The 21,054-nt window shown below is 32.1% G+C and overlaps 4 protein-coding genes across 13 annotated transcripts in view; 2 read left to right on the forward strand and 2 right to left on the reverse strand.

The window, feature by feature from the left end:
• The window catches only part of Kat60 (katanin p60), a 3,893-nt gene extending 2,022 nt beyond the window's left edge, over window positions 1-1,871 (forward strand). For all 4 annotated transcript variants that reach the window (XM_034318764.2, XM_034318765.2, XM_034318767.2 and 1 more), the window contains exons 6-11: window positions 227-348; window positions 425-604; window positions 700-842; window positions 917-1,029; window positions 1,103-1,229; window positions 1,299-1,871. In XM_034318764.2, coding sequence (XP_034174655.1) covers window positions 227-348; window positions 425-604; window positions 700-842; window positions 917-1,029; window positions 1,103-1,229; window positions 1,299-1,497 — 884 coding nt within the window. In that variant the 3' untranslated portion in view covers window positions 1,498-1,871. The remainder of the gene's footprint in view (window positions 1-226; window positions 349-424; window positions 605-699; window positions 843-916; window positions 1,030-1,102; window positions 1,230-1,298) is intronic.
• The window catches only part of LOC117601683 (RNA-binding motif protein, X-linked 2), an 8,635-nt gene extending 635 nt beyond the window's left edge, over window positions 1-8,000 (reverse strand). Inside the window, exons 1-6 of one of the 5 annotated variants that reach the window (XM_034318804.2) lie at window positions 6,193-6,347; window positions 5,923-6,001; window positions 5,684-5,836; window positions 4,749-4,878; window positions 4,525-4,648; window positions 902-1,023 (exon numbers count right to left, since the gene is read on the reverse strand). In XM_034318804.2, the coding sequence (XP_034174695.1) occupies window positions 4,526-4,648; window positions 4,749-4,878; window positions 5,684-5,836; window positions 5,923-5,936 (420 nt within the window). In that variant the 5' untranslated portion in view covers window positions 5,937-6,001; window positions 6,193-6,347 and the 3' untranslated portion in view covers window positions 902-1,023; window position 4,525. Of the gene's footprint in view, window positions 1-901; window positions 1,024-1,276; window positions 1,415-3,590; window positions 4,649-4,748; window positions 4,879-5,683; window positions 5,837-5,922; window positions 6,002-6,192; window positions 6,348-7,930 lie in introns of those variants that run through there. The other 4 variants (XM_034318805.2, XM_034318802.2, XM_076688717.1 and 1 more) reach the window with 4 other exon arrangements.
• A 2,080-nt stretch (window positions 8,001-10,080) lies between these two features.
• LOC117601671 (protein maelstrom homolog) lies at window positions 10,081-14,618 on the reverse strand. 2 transcript variants are annotated; one of them, XM_034318775.2, is made up of 3 exons: window positions 14,341-14,618; window positions 11,400-11,601; window positions 10,081-11,325 (listed from the first exon to the last, which is right to left on the reverse strand). In XM_034318775.2, exons 1-3 carry the CDS (start codon window positions 14,479-14,481, stop codon window positions 10,226-10,228), a joined length of 1,443 nt encoding a protein of 480 aa, XP_034174666.2. In that variant the 5' UTR covers window positions 14,482-14,618; the 3' UTR covers window positions 10,081-10,225. The 2 variants fall into 2 exon arrangements, with proteins under 2 accessions (XP_034174666.2, XP_034174668.2); XM_034318777.2 differs by lacking the exon at window positions 14,341-14,618 and adding an exon at window positions 14,226-14,306.
• Window positions 14,619-16,153: 1,535 nt separating this feature from the next.
• On the forward strand, window positions 16,154-19,868 carry sotv (exostosin glycosyltransferase sotv). 2 transcript variants are annotated; one of them, XM_076688715.1, is made up of 11 exons: window positions 16,154-16,262; window positions 16,857-17,175; window positions 17,250-17,456; window positions 17,518-17,701; window positions 17,769-17,908; window positions 17,970-18,193; window positions 18,268-18,450; window positions 18,533-18,699; window positions 18,777-18,920; window positions 19,343-19,471; window positions 19,541-19,865. In XM_076688715.1, exons 2-11 carry the CDS (start codon window positions 17,015-17,017, stop codon window positions 19,760-19,762), a joined length of 1,761 nt encoding a protein of 586 aa, XP_076544830.1. In that variant the 5' UTR covers window positions 16,154-16,262; window positions 16,857-17,014; the 3' UTR covers window positions 19,763-19,865. The 2 variants fall into 2 exon arrangements, with proteins under 2 accessions (XP_076544830.1, XP_076544829.1); XM_076688714.1 differs by having other exon boundaries at window positions 16,154-17,175; window positions 19,541-19,868.
• The last annotated feature ends 1,186 nt before the right edge of the window (window positions 19,869-21,054 follow it).

Here is a 21,054-nt window from a genome sequence, read left to right on the forward strand (position 1 = left end):
GACTGGCTCCTTTTACTATTCTAAAATTTTGAGATTCTAAGGTTTCAAAATTTCAAAATTCTAAGATTCTAAAATTTTCTGTTCTAAGCAATATTAAAATTAAGTTGGAATTAAATAATACTAATTGTAAGTACTTGACACTGTTAGTGAAGTTAAGAGATTTTGCCCATCCCGGAAAAAATATAAATATTAAAAAAAAAGTAAGTTGTTTATATTAATATTACAGAAAGGGATATTGTTCAAAAGAATCCAAATATTCATTGGGACGATATAGCTGACTTGTATGAAGCAAAGCGATTATTAGAAGAAGCTGTTGTCCTTCCGATGTGGATGCCGGATTTTTTTAAAGTATATATATACACACGCGCACACAAGTATTCTATGTAATTTATATTTGATTCTAGAAAATGTGTTGTTATTTTAGGGAATTCGTCGTCCATGGAAAGGAGTACTTATGGTTGGACCACCAGGTACTGGAAAAACAATGCTCGCTAAAGCTGTAGCTACTGAATGTGGAACAACTTTTTTTAATGTATCATCTTCTACACTAACTTCAAAATACAGAGGAGAATCAGAAAAACTTGTTCGTCTTCTTTTTGAAATGGTAATTATAGTTGATAGTGAAATTTTACATTGTTAATTTTTAAAATGAATTTATTTAATTAGGAATTATTCTTTAATTTTACAAAATATATATAGGCAAGATTTTATGCACCTAGTACGATTTTTATTGATGAAATCGACTCTCTATGCTCTAGAAGAGGATCTGAATCTGAACATGAAGCTTCACGAAGAGTGAAATCTGAACTTCTTGTTCAAATGGATGGTATAAGTTCAAACAGGTAATCCAATCATATATGTTAATAAAATAATATTTAGTTGAATTGATTATAAAGTTTAATGTGGTACACTTTAGCGAAGATCCCAGTAAAGTTGTAATGGTACTAGCAGCAACAAATTTTCCATGGGATATTGATGAAGCTCTTCGAAGGAGATTGGAGAAACGTATTTACATTCCATTACCTAATCGTAAGTAACTGCATAATTCAATAAAGTTATTTTCTACGATTAAATTTTTATTTAATCTATAAATGTCACACAGATGAAGGTAGAGAAGCATTATTAAAAATTAATTTACGAGAAGTAAAGGTAGATTCATCCGTAAATTTGGCGGATATTGCCAAAAAGTTGGAAGGTTATTCTGGCGCAGACATTACAAATGTTTGCAGGTAAATAAAATTATTAAAAATTCATGAACATTTGTTACATACAAAATTAAATTGTAAATATATGCATAGGGATGCATCTATGATGTCTATGAGGAAGAAAATTGCAGGCTTAAAGCCTGACCAAATTAGACAGCTGCCAAAGGAAGAATTAGACTTGCCTGTGTCTGCAGCAGATTTTGATGAAGCTGTTGAAAGATGCAATAAGAGTGTCTCACAAGAAGATTTAGAAAAGTATGAAAAATGGATGAGTGAATTTGGTTCATCTTGATATCATTCCGTTCAAAGAATATAAGTATACGATAATACGTTTATTTAAAACAAAATCTTTCTGATTTTTGCGACGCAAAATATAAATCGCTACTTCTTAAAATACAAGGTGTTCCAAAAATACCGTACAATTCGAAAATCACAGATTCTCCTCGCGAAAATAAATGGAAAGTTCCTGTACCATTTTGCAATCTGCGTCTTTGCTTTCGAGATATAAGCAATTGAAAATTGGAATATCGATTTCCGAGACTCACGTTTCGAGCAACTAATATCTGAACAGATACCCCGTTTCTTATTTCTTCGGACCTGTATTCAAACAGAGAAACGCGTGAAAAGACAACGATGTACGTAAATTTATTATAATTTTAGCCTCAACGGTCATAGAATAAGACTTGGTTTACATCTTTTCCTTAACCATTCATCCCACACTTTCACCTTTGGGGGTCTATTCACATACTTCCTCACTTTTACCTAAATTCACATATAATAAAGTAACCACAAACTTAAGCTATAAACTTTACACTATAAACTATGGACTAAACTTATATAACCTATCCTAAATTACCGCAACAAATATAATTATTTAGTATCACATTTTTTTTCTATTTTTTTATCTAATGTCCTCATCCACTCTATCACATGCTCTTCCCCTTTACCTTCTAACACTTTCGTCTAACGAGGGGAACTACCCAAGTGTTACACTCACTTATTAATGAAACTTTACCACCTTGTAGAGCTTGTCACCCTGAACACGCCTATACCCCCTTTTGGGGGCAGACAGCTAATTGTTTAAAAGATATTAACAATTAAAGTTAGTTACTCCTTACATTGAGAAGCATGACAAACTAACACATATAAATGCTTAGCTCCGCGGTAAAACGCTAGACTCGCAATCTAACTGTCCACGGTTCAAGTCCATGGTTCCCCCAACTTTTTTTTTCTTTTTTCTTCTTTCTTTTTAATGATAATCTGTCTCTTTTTGAATAACTATTACAACTGTGCTATAATCATTGCATTTATTAATAGGTCATTAATTACATGTGCTGAAATTTTTATAGAATTTAAGTTATCTTTTCTATCCAATACGTACATTAACACCCTTACCGCATTCAGAATTTACACGCGTTTATTTGTTATTATTTGTTTTTACGAGTTCAATTTATTTAATTATATTTATTTAGTTACATTCATTTATACTACTGTGCAAATTTATAATTTATATTTACAACATTAGAAGAAGACGCAGAAGACATTAGTGAAGAATCCAAAACAATAGGACAGAAATTATATTCGTATTTTATGGAAATTAATTGTGTGTGTATAATAACAAATAAACGCTAGTAAATTTTGAATGCGGTAAGGGTGTTAATGTACGTATTGGATAGAAAAGATAACTTAAATTCTATAAAAATTTCAGCACATGTAATTAATTACCTATTAATAAATACAATGATTATAGCACAGTTGTAATAGTTATTCAAAAAGAGACAAATTATCATTAAAAAGAAAGAAGAAAAAAAAGTTCGGAACCATGGACTTGAACCGTGGACAGTTAGATTGTGAGTCAAGCGTTTTACCGCGGAGCTAAGCATTTATATGTGTTAGTTTGTCATGCTTCTCAATGTAAGTAGTAACTAACTTTAATTGTTAATATCTTTTAAACAATTAGCCGTCTGCCCCCAAAAGGGGGTATAGGCGTGTTCAGGGCGACGAGCTCTACAAGGTGGCAAAGTTTCATTAATAAGTGAGCGTAACACTTGGGTAGTTCCCCTTGTAAGAACATACCCCCTTCTCTATTTCGTCACATTCTTTCAACCAATGTTACAATGTTCTCAACCCTGCAACTGTTCACATATCCTGCAAATTCTTTTCTTGCTACTTTTTCCCAATACTTATTATAAGACTCCATGTTACCACACCTGACTCTTGCCAACAATTTTTGGCTATTGCCTCTTCCCCTTTTTATCAGGTACTTCGGTAGTATATAATAAACAATATGCTGATACCTTTCATTATATTTCGCTTCCTTAATCTTGTTTAGCCTTTTTTGTCCCTTGTATTTCTCTACCTCTCTCCGTTAGCACCTCTTCTGCCATCCGAATATCTCCACTCCATGTAACAAAATTTCCTTTATAAGGTAATCAAACATAAACATTCTACTCCTAAAACTATCTTCAAAGATCCTTTCGCCTATACCCCATACCTGTCCCATGGACCTCTCTGTCTGACTAACGTTGTTCCAATTTTCAATTACTTATATCTTCAAAACAAAGGCATAAATTGCAAAATGGTAAGAAATTTTCGATTTGTTTTCACGAGGAGAATTTGCGATTTTCGGGTTGTTCGGTATTTTTGAGACACTGTATATTTATCACTATTGTAATTAACGATCTTTTGAAATGTTTTTAACCCTTTTATTACTTACTTTTCAAGAAATATAAATTAAAAGCATCATAATATTATTTTAATTACAAAATATTAAATACTTTTAAAACACTCATATTATTTGATCATTTCTTGTATATACGATTGGATATAGTTCGAAAATTTAATTCATATTTATAATTTTAGTAATAATTTTTTACAAATAAATATTTTATAAAAAATTTGAAAAATGTTTTATTTGTAATTATGAAATACGCACTTCTCTTAACAAATATGTTTAAATAATCAGATAAACATAAAATACATATTTATATTCTTACGAGCGAGAAACTGTAAACAACCACACGAACCAACCAGGAAAATAAGCGATACTATAAAAGGCCAGACACCGCCTAATTATTGTTCATTGTTCATTCGAAATTCATCAACTCATTCATTTTCTTGTTGGGCTAACTCTAACTTGTCTTTGTAATATTTTAAAATACCAAAAATATAATAATTGTAAAACGTTTAGTTTAGAGCGGAAAATAAAATTATTAAAGATAAAAAAAAAAGATTATCAGCGTTTCGCTAGCAACAATAGGTGCGTGAATGTAGTTTTCATATGAAAAAATGATGTACGATGATTAATTATAATTATTACCCTATGTGTTTTTTGGAGCACAACCTTCTTTTCTTAATCGTTTAGTCTCTTCATCAATATTCTTTGAATCTTTTGGAGCTTTGTAATTTGCTACATGATCAACTCTTATCGTTCTACCTAAAATCTAAAAATATAGTAATTGATTATAATTTGCATAATTTTTATCTTCACAAAGTTACTAAAATAATTATAATCTAATAAATAAATCTTAAAAGTATTTATACCTTAATACCATTGAAGTTATCAACAGCTAATATGGTACTTCTTTGATCTTCATAACACAAGAAACCATATCCTTTTTGTTTTCCTGTATCTTTATCCCGTATTAAGTTTATATTTACTACTTCTCCATACCTGTAATGATATATATCTAGTTTCTTTTTCAATAGAAACATTTAATAAGTATGGGGACTTCGTATTTAAACCTTTCTGTAGTATTTTCTTAATTTAATGTGACGAAGTGTTATGAATAAATTCTTAAAATTGTGGTCTAATATTATAGTTTGGCAGTTCAAAATTGATAAAAAGAACTTTAACAAATAAAAAAAGGTTTTGTAATGAATTTCTAAATGTATTCCAGGCATGCACACAAAATTGCCCGTAGAATAGCTGAGTACCTATGTACTAGTCATGGATGTCCATGCCAGTTTTACTGCTTGCTGTGCATGTCTGATGTATTCAACAATCGTTAATATTCATAATTCAAGGCCAGAAGGATATTTTCAACAAATTGAGTAAAGTTTTGAAGTTCTTGATGTACAAAAATTACTCATAAATGAATAATAACGTAGATAAAAAATTATTTCTTTTTCTTAACATGAATGAACACTGACGTCACATTTCTCCCCACAAATTTTTCAATCTCTAAGAACATATTCTGAATCACTGTACAGGGGAGGAAACAGTTATTTAACTATATTATTGTTATTTTTTTAACTGTTTTAGTGGTTTTTAGGTACTTGGATAGAATTATTATCATTCTTTAACAAATCAATATTTTAATAGGAAAAGAATATCAGATATTCATAAAATATACTTTAATTTTTAAATTATTTCATCTTACATATTTCTTTAAAAAAAGTCAGAAAGTCACATTTTTTAACCTTCACTAGAGAAATCCCTTAAATCATTGAGAACATTTCTAGTATTTTAAACTTACTGTGAAAATATAGTTATAATATCACCTTCTGTTAAATCATATGGTAAACCTCCAATAAAAATCCAAGCACTGTCTTTGTATTGATCATGCCAAGATGTTTTTCTATCATATAATAATTCCTGTTCTCCAAGCTTCTTTATATTTTTTACATTCCTAAAAATATTATGTACATATACAATTAAAACTTTAAGATGTAAATAATACATATACGTATCTTGTAATAGAATAATGGTACTCACGTTAAAGGATTCATTTTACATGTCACATGAAAATTATATTATACCTTATAAAGAAATATGTTAATCGTTGCTTTCAAACCTGTAATGAATTTGATTTAAGGAAATACCTGTTAATTTACTGAATTCGTATTTGAGTTTTTAATTATTTGATAAATCACAGTAGTAAAAATTAATAATATACGTTAATAAATATATAGTATATACGCAATCAATGCGGATAAACTCATTAACAAGTAGCAAAACATTAATCACAACATTTAAAATCATAACCTTAAAAGGCCCGTCATAAGAATATGTACTGTTGCGTGTTGCGTGTCCGTCGCGGAAAATAGGGATATTCGGGGATTTTAGGTGCAGGTGCGACACTCCGTGGAGCGCAGAGGCGCTCCGCTCTCAAGGCGCGTGTAACGTGAAATGTTATCACGTGAATATATTTAGAGTGGTGTGGCGACACTGCCATGGGAATATTTATCGATAGTCTATTGTATCGATGGTCATAAATTAAGAGCGAAATTCGAACATCGTCTGTGCGTACGTTTATATAAATAGACAAAAAGAAAATTGTAAACCCCTCGACGTGGGTGATCGAGCTGAAAGAAGGCCGGAAATCCAGAGAATGGAATAGTTTCACTTCGAAAGTTCTTAAAAGACTAATTTATGATAGACCATAGCCAATTCGTTGTTTTCGACCAAGTCACGAACGGTCCTTAAAAACTACGAAGTCTTTTTTGATATCCTGTCATCCTATTCATGCACTCTGAGAGGGTCGTAAATTTCCTCAAGAGTTGCTTTGGCAAGTACAAGGTCTTGTCGTTTCCTAATTTCTCTGGGTCCCACGCTTTCTCGTAGCACATGTGCGCTGCAACGTTCTAGCGTCTTGGCGGAGCGCCTTCACTTCCACGCGCCTGAGGATGGACCACAGCCAGGAGAAGGGGCCCACACGAAACGGGGTGGACTCCTCCACCATTGGACGAGGGATGATCCTGAGGGAGGATCCAGGATCTACCAAGGAAGGGGCATTGACCGACAACGCGCGAAGAGCTCCTCCGCCAAGCGTAGAGCGTTCAGAATGATTTTGTCGCTTGACCGTTCTCGCACAGCAAATTCTTAAAGCTCATAAGATCTGTTTAAAGTTGAACTTTGAAATATTAAAGACCAGATAAACTGAATTATTAATAGTTTTATTAATTTGCACATCCACGCTTTGAGAGCGAAGCGCTTCCGCGCTCCACGGGTTGTTACACCTGCTCCTAATCCTAAAATATCCCTATCTACCGCGGCGTTCACGCAACACGCGGATATGAAAATAATAAACTATTATTTCGTTTCCTGTACTTTAATATTTCAAGTTCAATTTAAAGGATGATCTTTAAACTTTGTATTGACAATGCTTTGGATTTAGCGCGTGAGAAGGATTCGTCTAATTCGAGCGACAAAATCATTCTAACGATTCTGCGCTTGGCGGAGAAGATCTTCGCGCGTTGTCGGTCGGTGCCCCTTCCTTGGTGGATCCTGGATCCTCTCTCAGGATCATCCCTCGTCCAATGGTGGAGGAGTCCACCCCGTCTCGTGTGGGCCCCTTCTCCTGGCTATGGTCCACCCCACAGCCGACTCTAGTAAATACTAGCCATGCTGAATAACGTGGCAACACCGCTCACGTGACAATCGGGAGTCCTATTTTCAAAAATAGAGTCCTGTGCTCGGAATTGTAATTAACGTCTTTTTTAATTAAAAGCTGTAGTAATATACACTATTTTGTGTTAATTATGTATAAACAATATATAAACGTTGCAACTATGGCAAATAGAAGTGATGTGGTAGTATAAAATTGTTATAAATGTGATATACATTTTGTGTACTCTCGAAGTAGTTTGGTGTTGTGAAGCATGATATTTAAAATATTTACAGTGGTTTCAAGAAAATTTAGGTATGAAGCAAAATGAAACCATCTTTGGATCAAATTGAAACATTTAAGAATTGATAAACGTGTATATAAGTTAATAAAAACCTTGAAACAAGCGAAATTATTGGAACGAAACCAAAGAGGTTATGTGAAGTCCAAAGAGTAGTCGGGAGTCTGACGACGTTGATTGGCTAAGAGTCTGGGAGTCCGGGAGGCAGATAGAGTAGGGTAGGTGTTGATGTATTCAGACCGGACTCCCGCGGTGTTGCCATTTTTACTTCAGCACGGCTAGTATCTACTAGAGTCGGCTGTGTCCACCCTCAGGCGCGTGGAAATGGAGGCGCTCCGCCAAGACGCTAGAACGTTGCAGCGCACATGTGCTACGAGAAAGCGTGGGACCCAGAGAAATTAGGAAACGACAAGACCTTGTACTTGCCAAAGCAACTCTTGAGGAAATTTACGACCCTCTCAGAGTACATGAATAGGATGACAGGATATCGAAAAAGACTTCGTAGTTTTTAAGGACCGTTCGTGACTTGGTCGAAAACAACGAATTGGCTATGGTCTATCATAAATTAGTCTTTTAAGAACTTTCGAAGTGAAACTATTCCATTCTCTGGATTTCCGGCCTTCTTTCAGCTCGATCACCCACGTCGAGGGGTTTACAATTTATTCTTTGTCTATTTATATAAACGTACGCACAGACGATGTTCGAATTTCGTTCTTAATTTATGACCATTGATACAAAGGTCCTCGAAAAACATTCAAGACATATCGATACAATAGACTATCGATAAATATTCCCTAGGCAGTGTCGCCACACCACTCTAAACATATTCACGTGATAACATTTCACGTTACAATACAGAACTATACCGCAGTTCACCAGAGTCCATCTCACGATCAGAGCACGCGTTCAATCACGAGAGCGTTGGCTCTCAACCGCGCTCGATCGTGATCGTGAACAAACGCATTGGCAGAGCGTGGGTATCGTGGGAAGCATGCGACAAATGTTTCATCATCTTATGTGGAATTATTCGTTCTTCATGAATAATGATAACGAATGCGTTTGTTCACGACTACGACCGAGCGCGGTTGAGAGCCAACACTCGTAGTTGAGCGCTCTCATTGTCCAGTGTTTTTCGTTAATAATTCAAAAACGAAGCTTCAACTAACATTTTGATAAAGGAAAAAGTTGTTCCGAATCCCTCCAGTCTCCAGCAACTCCCCATTTCCGGATGTTACGAGAGTTATGGGACACTGTATACAGAACCAATAAAGAATTAAAAATGTTTATCTCTTCACACGTTTCTCTATTTGAATACTGACTCAGGACCAGGACAATAGGAGATGGGCTACTTGCTGAGCTGTTAGCTATTCAAAACGCAAGCTTCGGAAGTTGATATACCAATTTTTTTAAATGGTAAAGGAACTTTTGATTTGTTTTCGTGTGGAGAATCTGTGGTTCTTGACTTGTACGGTATCACAGCCGACTGTACTAGAGTCGGCTGTGACGGTATCATACGGTATTTTTGAGACACGTTGGGATACAGTACCTAAGTGACGATGACCAATACATACTTCTGTATTGATGATTTCAACATATCGTAGCTATGACGGCAGCCGGGAATTTAATATAGCCTAACCTAACGTCTTCTCATGATTATCAAATCGCTCTGACAACCTTCGTCAATCAAGACACTGAATATCTGCCACTCATTATTCCAATAAGCGTACAACTTGACGTATGGTGGACGCCTAATCCATTACTCCTTGTTCAACGCTTACACCAGTAAGTATATCCTCTGACATGTGGCGGGCACCTGATCTACCACTCCTTATTCAGCATTTACCCCAGTAAATTCATATCCTAAACAACCCTCATCACTGATCCAAATTAATCTTCCCACTACTTTAACGAGTCGTGGGAATGCTTGAGTTCATGGTGACAAGCAGGACTCTTGGACGAAGCCATACAACCTTCGTTGACCCAACCGACCATCAGGAGGATTCCATTGTGAACGAGAGCTCATAACACAATACTCAAACGGTTAATGAAATATAAGTTATATAACTATAAGGAATTTAACATTGAATTATAAATAAATATATACTGAATAAATTAGTGGTTGCTAATATATTAAAATCGATAATTTAAAAACTTATAATACTCTAAGTAATTTTCTTCTTTTATTTATAAAAATAATACATCATGTTTTATTAAAATCTTACATTAAAGTAATATAATTAACAGATATACGTTTCAGATCTTTTTTCATAAAAAATTTAAAATATTTTATAATCGATGTATTATATTCTACATAAATATGTAGGTTTAAAGTAAAATAATCAATTGTTATAAAAATCGTAAAAGATACGAAAGTAAAACAATTACTAGGTTTAGGTGCTTCCACGTCCTCTTCCCAGTGGAAGCTTAATGTTCTTTGCGTCTTTCTTTGGTTTACTCTTTCCTCCTAATGGCGGAAAATCAGCAGAATTAAAACAATTTATACTTTCTCTTACTTCATTAGCAGCAGCTTGTGACATTGTTTTAGGAGGACGTAGTGGTCGACCAATTAAAACTGCACTGTTTGATGATGTATTAAATTCACTGGGAGGGGTAACATGTACACGGTTTACTTCGCCACGACGTCGTTGTTCTTCAGCATAACTTCGTTCCGATACTTTTCTTCTATGTTCCTCAGTTACTCCATTCATTTCAACTACCATTCTCGGATTACCGAGGTTTAAGGAATTCAGATGAGTATCAATAATATTCAGGTCCACAGAATCTTGATAAATAGTATCGATTGTCTGAGAGACAGGGCAATGTACTCCTTCGATCATTGGTACACTGAGAAATTCACAACAATAATCGCATATTGTGAAACCCCATCTTTTTACAACAGACATACTGCAGTACTGAGACGAACCATCTATAGCTTTATGAAAATCACATTCGAGATTAGAGACAGACGAGAAAATATCTTTTTTAAATTCATTCTCAGCAACTACCAGATGTATACTGCAATTATCTACATTTTGCACAGCAGTATTCCTCAGTTCTCCAAAAAGTGCTTCCAATGAATAGATTGGAAAGTCATTTATAGACGCACCTCCTGCGTCAGTCATTTTTGTTAGCAATGACTGCACTGCAGGAACCATATCTTTCACAGTAAACAATGGGGGCAATTTGTTTCCAGTCTTATTGCTTTCTAGTAGTCCAACCAATTTTTCATACATAAATAAAAAGTCATTCTGTCCTCCTGGAAGTTCTACAGGTATTCTATGGGTTTGCTGACTTGTTTCAATTGCATCTCTTTTCCATCCTAATGGTATTTTTACATTAAGAATTTCGTGATATATATTTTCAATGCCATTTTCCAAGCTAAATTCTGCGACTGCAAATTCTGCAGGACAAAATTCATATTTGTTGATTCCTATTTCTCTTCTAAAAAACCAATTTACATGTATGAGTATGAACTTTAATTTCTTCAAACCTGTAATAAATTATAATACACTGCTCATATTGTTTTTCATAAATATATATGAATGTAATATATTGGACACTTACTGTTATGTTTAACCCCCATAGACACTATAGATTCTATGTACTGAAGCATGTTTTGATTAAATTCTTGGTCTCTCTTGTCAGCTTCCAAAACCTCCTCGATACATTCTCCAATTGTTGTTTTCTTCTTCATACATCCTTGAGCCTCAACTTTACTTTCGGCTGCTTTCTTTTTATAGTATCCTTTTTCTTGTGAGGAAAGGTTCTGCAATAAATTTAAAGACATACTTAAATAGTTTAAGATGTATTAAAAATCACAAACTATACATTATCATATTCATTATTATTTCTTCTCAAAGGCAGGTCATAACCAAGTATTCTATTGTCAAAGCCAGAAGAACAATAGGGTCAACATGAAATCCACTAATCAGCATTATCAGCACTAATATTCTTTAAAAGGATCCTGGTTATACTAAGCCAAATCTGGTGATATGTACATGCATAGGTTAGAAGAAGGATATGACCAAGACTTAAACTAGAAGTAATTACAAGACTATTACGATTTTTAAAAAGATTTCTAGGAATGAGAGAACAAATGTTTCCTAAAAGATGCTATGGGAAATTAGCTAATATGTATGCTAGTAGTCCAGGAATGAAAAAGAACTGGTATGGTTTGATACGAAAAAAAAAAAGTGAAAGGTATAGATGTAAGGACATAACAAAGACAGGATATTAGAGAAGGTAACGGAATACCTTATTCAAGAGGACAGAATAAGGACAGAGCAATCATCCTATAGTCAAAAGTACAGAGATATATGATGGGGAGAAATATGAACACACTGAAAGGATACTTATAAACGAACCAGCCATTAAAATTCAAAAGAACTTTAGCACAACTAAACCTAGCAGGGAGGATTCATTGGAGGGAAAGGAATCTATAATTTGGAAAAACTATAGAGCAGCTTCTGAAAAGATATCTAATGTATGTACAATTTAAACCCAAAGACTATAAAAATTGCACTGTGATTCAGGTATTATCCATAAATAAAGAACAGGACACTAGAAGACTGAACTATTTTATGATAAATGCAATATGAATTAAAGTTATATATTTGGAAAATTAAACTGACGGAAGCAAACCAAAGATTAATTATAATAAATCCTTATTTTTGTAAATATAAAAGCATATATTATATTTATATAAAAATGTTATTAGTAAAGAACGGTAGGAAAGCAACAAATACCTGCAATAATTATATGTGATTGATTACAAACAATTTAACACAAATTGCAAGCAACCAAAATTGTAATTACCACCATATATTTATCTTACGATTAGATTTAAGATTCTAATAGATGAAAATCTTATATTAAAAAAAACAATACATTATACAGGGTGAATCACTTAACGTTTGTACTTCAAATATCTTTGTTATTTTTAAAGATATATCAAATATCTTAAAGTCAAGTTGAATGATTCAATGGAGCTCACATGATACCAACAAAATTTTTGTTTTTACACCTTTATTTTAAAGATATCAAGTTCACCTTCATTTTTTTAAATGAAACCATCCTTTCTTAAACACCTACAATAATAGTACGTTTCATTGGGAATTCAGTGACTACAAAATTATTTAAGGTCATTCAAGGTCATATTTGTGAAAGTATATAAATTAAAGATTAACATTGAAATTAATCTATATGTATAAATTATCATGCAATATTTATTTATATGATAATGAAATTATTTTGAAATAAAGAAAGGACTGACTCTGTAAAATTTGTTTTACATAAGAGTTATTTAAAGCGATAAAACATTTTAAAAAGTTTCACCAAAAAATTATAAATGCTTTTAATTTTATAATCAAACTAACTATATAAATGCAAATTAAATGAATAAAAATAAACATTGAACAGTTAAGGAAGAAATTTAATTTAATATTTATTAATAATAAATTCAAATAACACAAATACTTACAATACTTATAATTGTTTGCAACACTTTCTTTTCTAAAAAATTTCTAAGTAAAAATGGCAAAATTTAATTAAATTCAAACACAAATGAAAATGTTTACTATTACCAGTTTAGGCATTAGTTGACAATATATAAATATTTCTTATTTGCTTCAACAATGACATAATTGAAATATCTTGATTTTAGGGATCACAAGTTTAAATATTCTGAAGCATTACAACTTTATAAGATCATTATATAATACAACTGTTGGTTTTTCTGTACTAATAATTCAAAAGCTGTCAATTTTGAGTTAAGTCACTGTTGTAGCAATGAGTGATATACATACAGTGAAGAACAAAAGTTAAAACAGAATACCTCATTTAAAATTGGACCAAATGACTTGAGGTTTTTTGAGAAGCTATAAAAATTAATTTACTAAGATACAGAGACATAACTAGTCAAGTTCTTAGATGAAAAGTCACGATTCTTGGAAATTTTAATTACTTGTAACTTCTAAGTGCATTGACCGATCTCGATGAAATTTTCAGCATACACATAACTTATCTGAATCTATGAAAGACATATTTTAAATTTTCATTGTAGGCTCACATAAAGAAGTTGAAAAATTACCCTTCATTATTTTTTCTCACGGTTTCAACAAATTGTAATTTTTTAAAACAACAAAAGCACATATCTTAGTAAATTAATTTTTATAGCTTCTCAAAAAACCTCGTCTAATTTTAAATAAGGTATTCTATTTTAAACGGTGTGCCAATACTTTTGTTCCTCACTGTATATAAGAATATAATTTTTCACAATACAGTAATTATCTTAAATTTTAATTTAACAGACACTTGGCTTAAACAACTTTCATTATTTCACATGAAAATCTTCAAACAAAAGCTACTTTTATAATAAACTTGTCAATATACCGTTTACTGTGTTTAAATTGAGAATATGCTTCCAGTTACAGATAACGTTGCCTTGATAACTTAAAGTTTCGAAATTTTGTTAACATTGTTCAAAAATTTGAAATTGTAATCGCACCTGCCATTCTTCACTACATCTTGGATCTCGTTGCACATCTCGTAAGCCCTCCGGAAACGTTTTTCCTTTTGCTTCTGCCCGCTTTTGCCAGTCAAGCATAAAAAAATAGAATGCATTCTTTCCTTTATTTTTCTTCGACATAGTATTCCAGGATGTCAAATAATTAACTACTGGTATTATGTTGTTCGTTATATACCATAGGCATATAAGAATCAATAAGAATACACTGCACTAGTATCGAAACAGGCCCATCCAGGCCCTTCAGACTCTACTTTGCTCTACTCTTGCGAATTTGATGCAAATTTTAGGTCAGCGCCTCAGTACCAGGAGGCGCTGATATCGCTTTTCTCATGCATACCTTGTATGTATGTATCACTGATTTTTACATACACAACTAAAGATATCGTAACATCATGTTCCCGCGAAATTTGTCGCCGCGTTATTCAATTGTTTCAAAATGAAAAGAATTAAAGAAATATGGCGCACATGGTGGCAGCGTGGATGACTGAATTTCCAGGTTCGTAAATTCCATTATTATATTATTACTGTTATTATTATTATTATTGCTATTATTAGGTTTTCAGGTTTTTCAATAACTTCTGCTGATAAGATGCAGCAACAGGAGGCAAAGATTAAGTACAGAATTTTTTAAAACTGTTATTGAAAACATTAACTGTTTACATTACTGTTTTAGTAATATATTTAATTTTAATTATTAAAATGTATCTTTAAAAATAGAGGAAGAAAATATGAAGCATCAGAGGGTATATGTACTAACGAAAACAGCAGGATGTTTTTCTCCCAAGAAAGAAAGGATGAATAGATAGTACAGCGGTGGAAGTTGTGACAATCCAAAGTCAGTGCTTCCACCTGAAAACTGAAATTCCAGGTGATCTGCAGCAGCTACTTTGAAGAAAAATACTTCATGAGGAAAACATCAGCAGTTCCAACATCAAACTTACTTGGTAATAACTCTTATATCATTTTGATAGCATATATAAATAATTGTTAATGAAAATATTTATTACATTGTCAGAGGCAGCCTCTATTAAAATAGAGCAATAAGACACCTGGATGAAAATAAAAAGAAGAAAAAGAAGATTGTAAGTATTCTGTTTACATATACAATATATAAAACCATTCACATGGTATTAATACATTTAGTATACATAATAATACTTCTAGCATGAGGTGTATGTATAATGTTATATAGTTTTGTTCTTATAGTTAAACGTGACTGCACCAGGGGAGTGGTGAACGTGATTTTCGAGACATTCTGTATGTGTGTGATGCACATACACCCCATTTGTAAGTATGTGGACACCCTCTAAAACAGAATGCTCTTTTTAAAATTGAACCAAATAACTTACGATTCTTTGAAGAGCTATAAAAATTAATATACTAGATGATGTGCTTTTGTCGTTTTACATATTATAAAAATGCTGAAAGGCATTTTTTATAATTGTTTCTTTTGGGCCTGTAATGAAAATTAAAAACATACATTTTGTAGATGTAAATAAGCTATATATAAATAAATGAAAATGTCAACGCGTCTAAAAGTTATAAACAATTAAAATTGGCAAAAATCGTAACTAGTCGCGAATAATCGTGAGTAATCGCAATTTTCACTAATTAAAATTTTTTTTTTAAGTACTTCTCAAGTTAATATATTTCAAAGTTCTATTTCATTGAGGAATTATAAATAGAAATTACATAATTATTAAAAATAAGAACTGAAACTGTAGAATCGCCATATTGTCCTGGATGAAATTATATTATTTTGTCCACTCCAGGCCCTCCAAACTCCCGTATTTCATGCTGTAACGAAAATTAGTACTACGCGCAAATTCCAGAATCGCTAGTGTCGCTACGAACACATAAATGATCGGAATTTACTCGACGCTTGCATCGCCTTAACTTAAGTAATATTTTTTCGTGAATCCAAAAATATTCACATATATGTATAATATGCAAAGACAAAAGTATCAGTAATATTTAAATAGAGGAATAATAAAGTAAATTGAAAATTGTTTAATTGAATATACAAATTTGGAATATCTACATTTGTGCACACCTTTGAATTTTTTAATATTGTTCCAAAGGATAAACCTTAACAAATTGTAAAACAAATACGTATTATATAAATTAAGAAAGATGGATCAATAAAATTTTAAATGTATAGTGAATCAAGTGGTTTTAATGAAATTTATATAAACTTTACATTTGACAATTACGTATATATTTATATACAGATTATAATGAATTTTGAATAAATATAAATTATTTTGATATTTCCATTAGTATTATCAACATGGTATTTCCAACAAAATTAGCGCATAAAGCAAATAGAATTTCTTATCACTATTATAATGTGTTCGTGATATATTTATTAATGTTTACATTATTTATTATTTTAATAGCAACATATATCTTCAAATTTGAAAGTACTCAAAAGCATTCGATATATAATGCTATTGTTTTTAATGATTTAACTTCTTTACCTATACATGCAATAGATGCAGATTCCCCTACGGCAGATGCAACGAATTCTTCTTGCACATATTTTAGTTGTTTTAACGTTTATCGTTGTGGTAGTCAAGGAAATAAGCTTTTAGTATATGTTTATCCACCAAAAACATACATAGATGCTTCAGAAAAGCCCATTACGAGTCAAATGTCAAAAGAGTTTTATCAGATTCTATTTACTATAATTTCAAGTAAATTTTATACACCAAATCCATATGAAGCATGTATTTTTATCCCTTCGCTTGATACATTAAATCAAAACAGATTAAAGTTACAAGAAGTTTCGCAAGCTCTAAAATCATTACCATTGTAAGTGTTTATCACACAATTTGCTATGCTTTAAAATAACATATAACATTAGTATTTTATTGTCTATACTTTAGCTGGAATAATGGGGAGAATCATCTTATATTTAATATGGTACCTGGAAGTGTGCCTGATTATAATACAATCATTGATGTACCAATTGGAAAAGCAATGATTGCAGGAGCTGGAATGTCATCATTAACATATAGATCTGGTTTTGATATCAGTTTACCAGTATACAGTCCTTTAATAAACAATTTCAAACCAAATGTTAACAATACAAGGTAATACAATTTATATATTTGATTGTGCTTATTTATAGTATCAATAATTTACACATTTTAGGCAGTGGTTAACAATTTCATCTCAGATTAACATTAACTCTGCTTTCGAACAAGATTTAATAGAAGTTAAATCTCTGTCGCCAAAAGAAATATTAATATTAAGTCCGTGTTTACAGTATAGTTCTATGAATAGTACAATTCGATGTGCAGAAACAGATGTTTATAAGTATCCTGATGTACTTCAGGTATATATACTAATAGAAAATTTTTCTAACAGAAAAGACATTCTTACGTTTAAACTATTTTTGTTAGACAGCAGTATTTTGCTTAGTGATTCGAAGTGCAAGACTTGGGCAGAGTACACTTCTAGAAAGTATGGCAATGGGTTGTATACCTGTAATTATAGCTGATTCTCTTGCAATGCCCTTCCATGATGTAATCGATTGGACCAGGTAAAAATTAAAGATAATAGTCCTTATATATAAAAAAATAATGGATATATTCTTTACATAGAGCTACTATATTTGTACGTGAAGTAGATATTTTGTCAGTGATATCAGTCTTAAAAAAGGTGTCACAGCAACGAATTACAGAACTTCAACAACAAGGTGCATGGCTTTACGAAAAATATTTTAAATCCATGGAAAAAATAACGGAAACTACGTTAGAAATACTTGCAGATCGTGTGTTTCCACATTTGGCTAGAGATTACATTTTTTGGAACATATCACCTCGCAAGGAAAGTATAAATATTTTAATTTAAAAGTTATCAATAAGTTCAAAAAAACATAATCTGTTATATTATGTATACAGGATATTACATCTCCTCTTTTGTTACCTATTACTGCGCCAAAAACTCGAGGATTTACTGCAGTAATTTTAACATACGATAGATTGGAATTACTATTTCTCTTGATTAATAAGCTCGTTAAAGTGCCAAGTCTGAGTAAAGTGCTAGTAATTTGGAACAATCAACATAAAGATCCACCGCACTGTAAGTTAATATTATATTAACCGCACATAATATTAATTATATTATTAAATATCATATTTTACATTGCTTATTTATATTGTAGCGTCAAGGTGGCCGAAATTAAACAAACCATTAAAAGTTATACAAACAAAAGAAAATAAATTATCTAACAGATTTTATCCTTATGATGAAATTGAAACTGAAGCAGTTTTGTCAATAGATGATGACATTATTATGCTGACTGCAGATGAAGTAGAATTCGCCTATGAGGTTTGTTCGCTAGAAATTTTTGTCTACATTGTCTGTATATGAAAATAGGATAAATAAAAACAAAAAATAATTATTAGGTTTGGAGAGAATTTCCCGATCGAATAGTTGGCTTTCCATCCCGAATTCACATATGGGATAATGGTACAAATTGTTGGAAATATGAAAGCGAATGGACTAACAGTATTTCTATGGTTTTAACTGGAGCTGCATTTCATCATAAAGTAATAAGTTACATACTTTATTATTTAAGAAATTAAAAATATTCCAACATATTTTCATCTCGCAATTAGATTAGACATACACGGCAAGTAGTAAAACGGGTACGAACGCCCAAGATTACCTGCCAGTATAATTAGAGGCACAGGCTCGAGCAAGTTGTTTAAAAGCGAGGAAGCCTACAGTAGAATAGTAGACGCAAGTTCGTGACAAGCACGTGAGAATTCAGACGTGCAATTGCACGTACATACCTGTCTTAAATATTACCAAGTATAAGATCTTCGTCTAAAAAATATATCTAGTATCGAAAAATATGTCCAGTTCAAGTTTTCCAACATGTCCCAACTTTTCTAAATATAAGATTATGCATAATTGAATTATTGTTTTATAATAACCTTATATGTTAATATAATTATAATTATTTCAGTATTGGAATTATATGTATACTACTGCTATGCCAGGAGATATCAAAGAATGGGTTGACGATCACATGAACTGCGAAGATATAGCTATGAATTTTTTAGTAGCAAATATTACGAGAAAAGCACCGATAAAAGTAAGTTTATCCAAATTTTCAAAAGTTTGAAATACTCTACATGCTGACTATAACTGTATGTTATTGTAGGTAACACCAAAAAAGAAATTCCGATGTCCAGAATGTACAAATACTGAAATGCTTTCAGCAGATCTAGCACATATGGTGGAACGCACACAATGCATAAATAAATTTTCTTCAATCTATGGGTCAATGCCATTACAGTCAGTTGAATTTCGTGCAGATCCAGTTTTATTCAAAGATATATTTCCTGAAAAGCTTAAAAGATTTAATGATATTGGAAGTTTATAAAGTTTTATTATATACTTTAAAAGAGATTTCCTTTACTAATATTAAATCACTTTTGTAAAATATTTATTGTACATTATCTTACTTGTTATTACATTATGTAGCTATTTATAAAAAGAAATTATTTATATATATTCGTGCATTTAATTTTATTATATACCATTTTTTATTTGTTGTTCTTCACCAGAAATGTCTAATTGCTGCTCGCGATAAAAAGTTATTCCCCTCCCGAGATATTTCTACCAGGCCCTCCAAACTCGTAGACGTTCAAGCCAGCAGTCCCATTTGAAGTTGGAATGGAAGACCAATAACGTCATGAAAACATTACAAAGTAGTGCGGAATATTACGTTTTTCATTTGTGCCCAGTGCAATAGCAACGTGACAGTGAATAAAAATATGTACTTGAAAGAATTGGTCCCTTTCTGACTACGTAGTGAAATTCTGTGAAAAGTGATAGTGATCGTGCGGTTGAGTGAGTTCAATGATCCCGTCTAGAGATCAGCTGTTCTTCGTAACGTGTTCCCTCTAATGTTTAGGATCGGTACAATGACCCAGTGACAGCAAACCATTTTCATTGCAGCTGAGTCATTCACAGACGGATGGGGAAGTTTCATTTACATTCAATCCTTTTTTTATTATTTGCAAACTTCTTTTGATTTCCAAAACGTCTATGCGGTTTTCTCACATTTGTTTCAAAACTGACTACAAAGTATTTTTTTAAATTCCTATCGTACAACAAATAAAAGTGTTAGATTAATTGGATTTATTCATTCTACATAAACAACGATTCATTATTTGGTGAACTTGTAGAAAAGCTACTCCCCCTCCAATTTTAATGATTTCTAAATATGTATGTTGTAAAATTCGACAATTTTTTTTGGTAATTATTGAGATTAGGTTACACCTCACTGATTTTGATGAAATTTAAATATGTTGTAAAACTCTACATTTTGAACAACTTTTTCCTATACATATAACTGCCGCTCGGCCTTAGTTTTCGAGATATTTTCGAAAAACTGCTGCTACTACTACTACAATGAATTCAGGGCCTCAAGTCGATGTTACAGTAAAACCTCATTTATGCGGCCTTCGATCAACCGAGCCTCCGCGTTATCCGAGACAACGGACTGATCCGAGCACTCTGCATTAATTGAGGTGTATGCTCGGATAATACGGAAAAACTCGGATAAAACGGATGAAATCGCTGTGCCTATGCTGTACGCACGTAGTTAGATTTTCATTTTTATATACTTTTGTGATTAAATTTCATTCTATCATTTCAAATACATAAAAA

The sequence above is a fragment of the Osmia lignaria genome, chromosome 6 (assembly GCF_051020975.1).
Source record: "Osmia lignaria lignaria isolate PbOS001 chromosome 6, iyOsmLign1, whole genome shotgun sequence".
Classification (NCBI taxonomy): domain Eukaryota; kingdom Metazoa; phylum Arthropoda; class Insecta; order Hymenoptera; family Megachilidae; genus Osmia; species Osmia lignaria.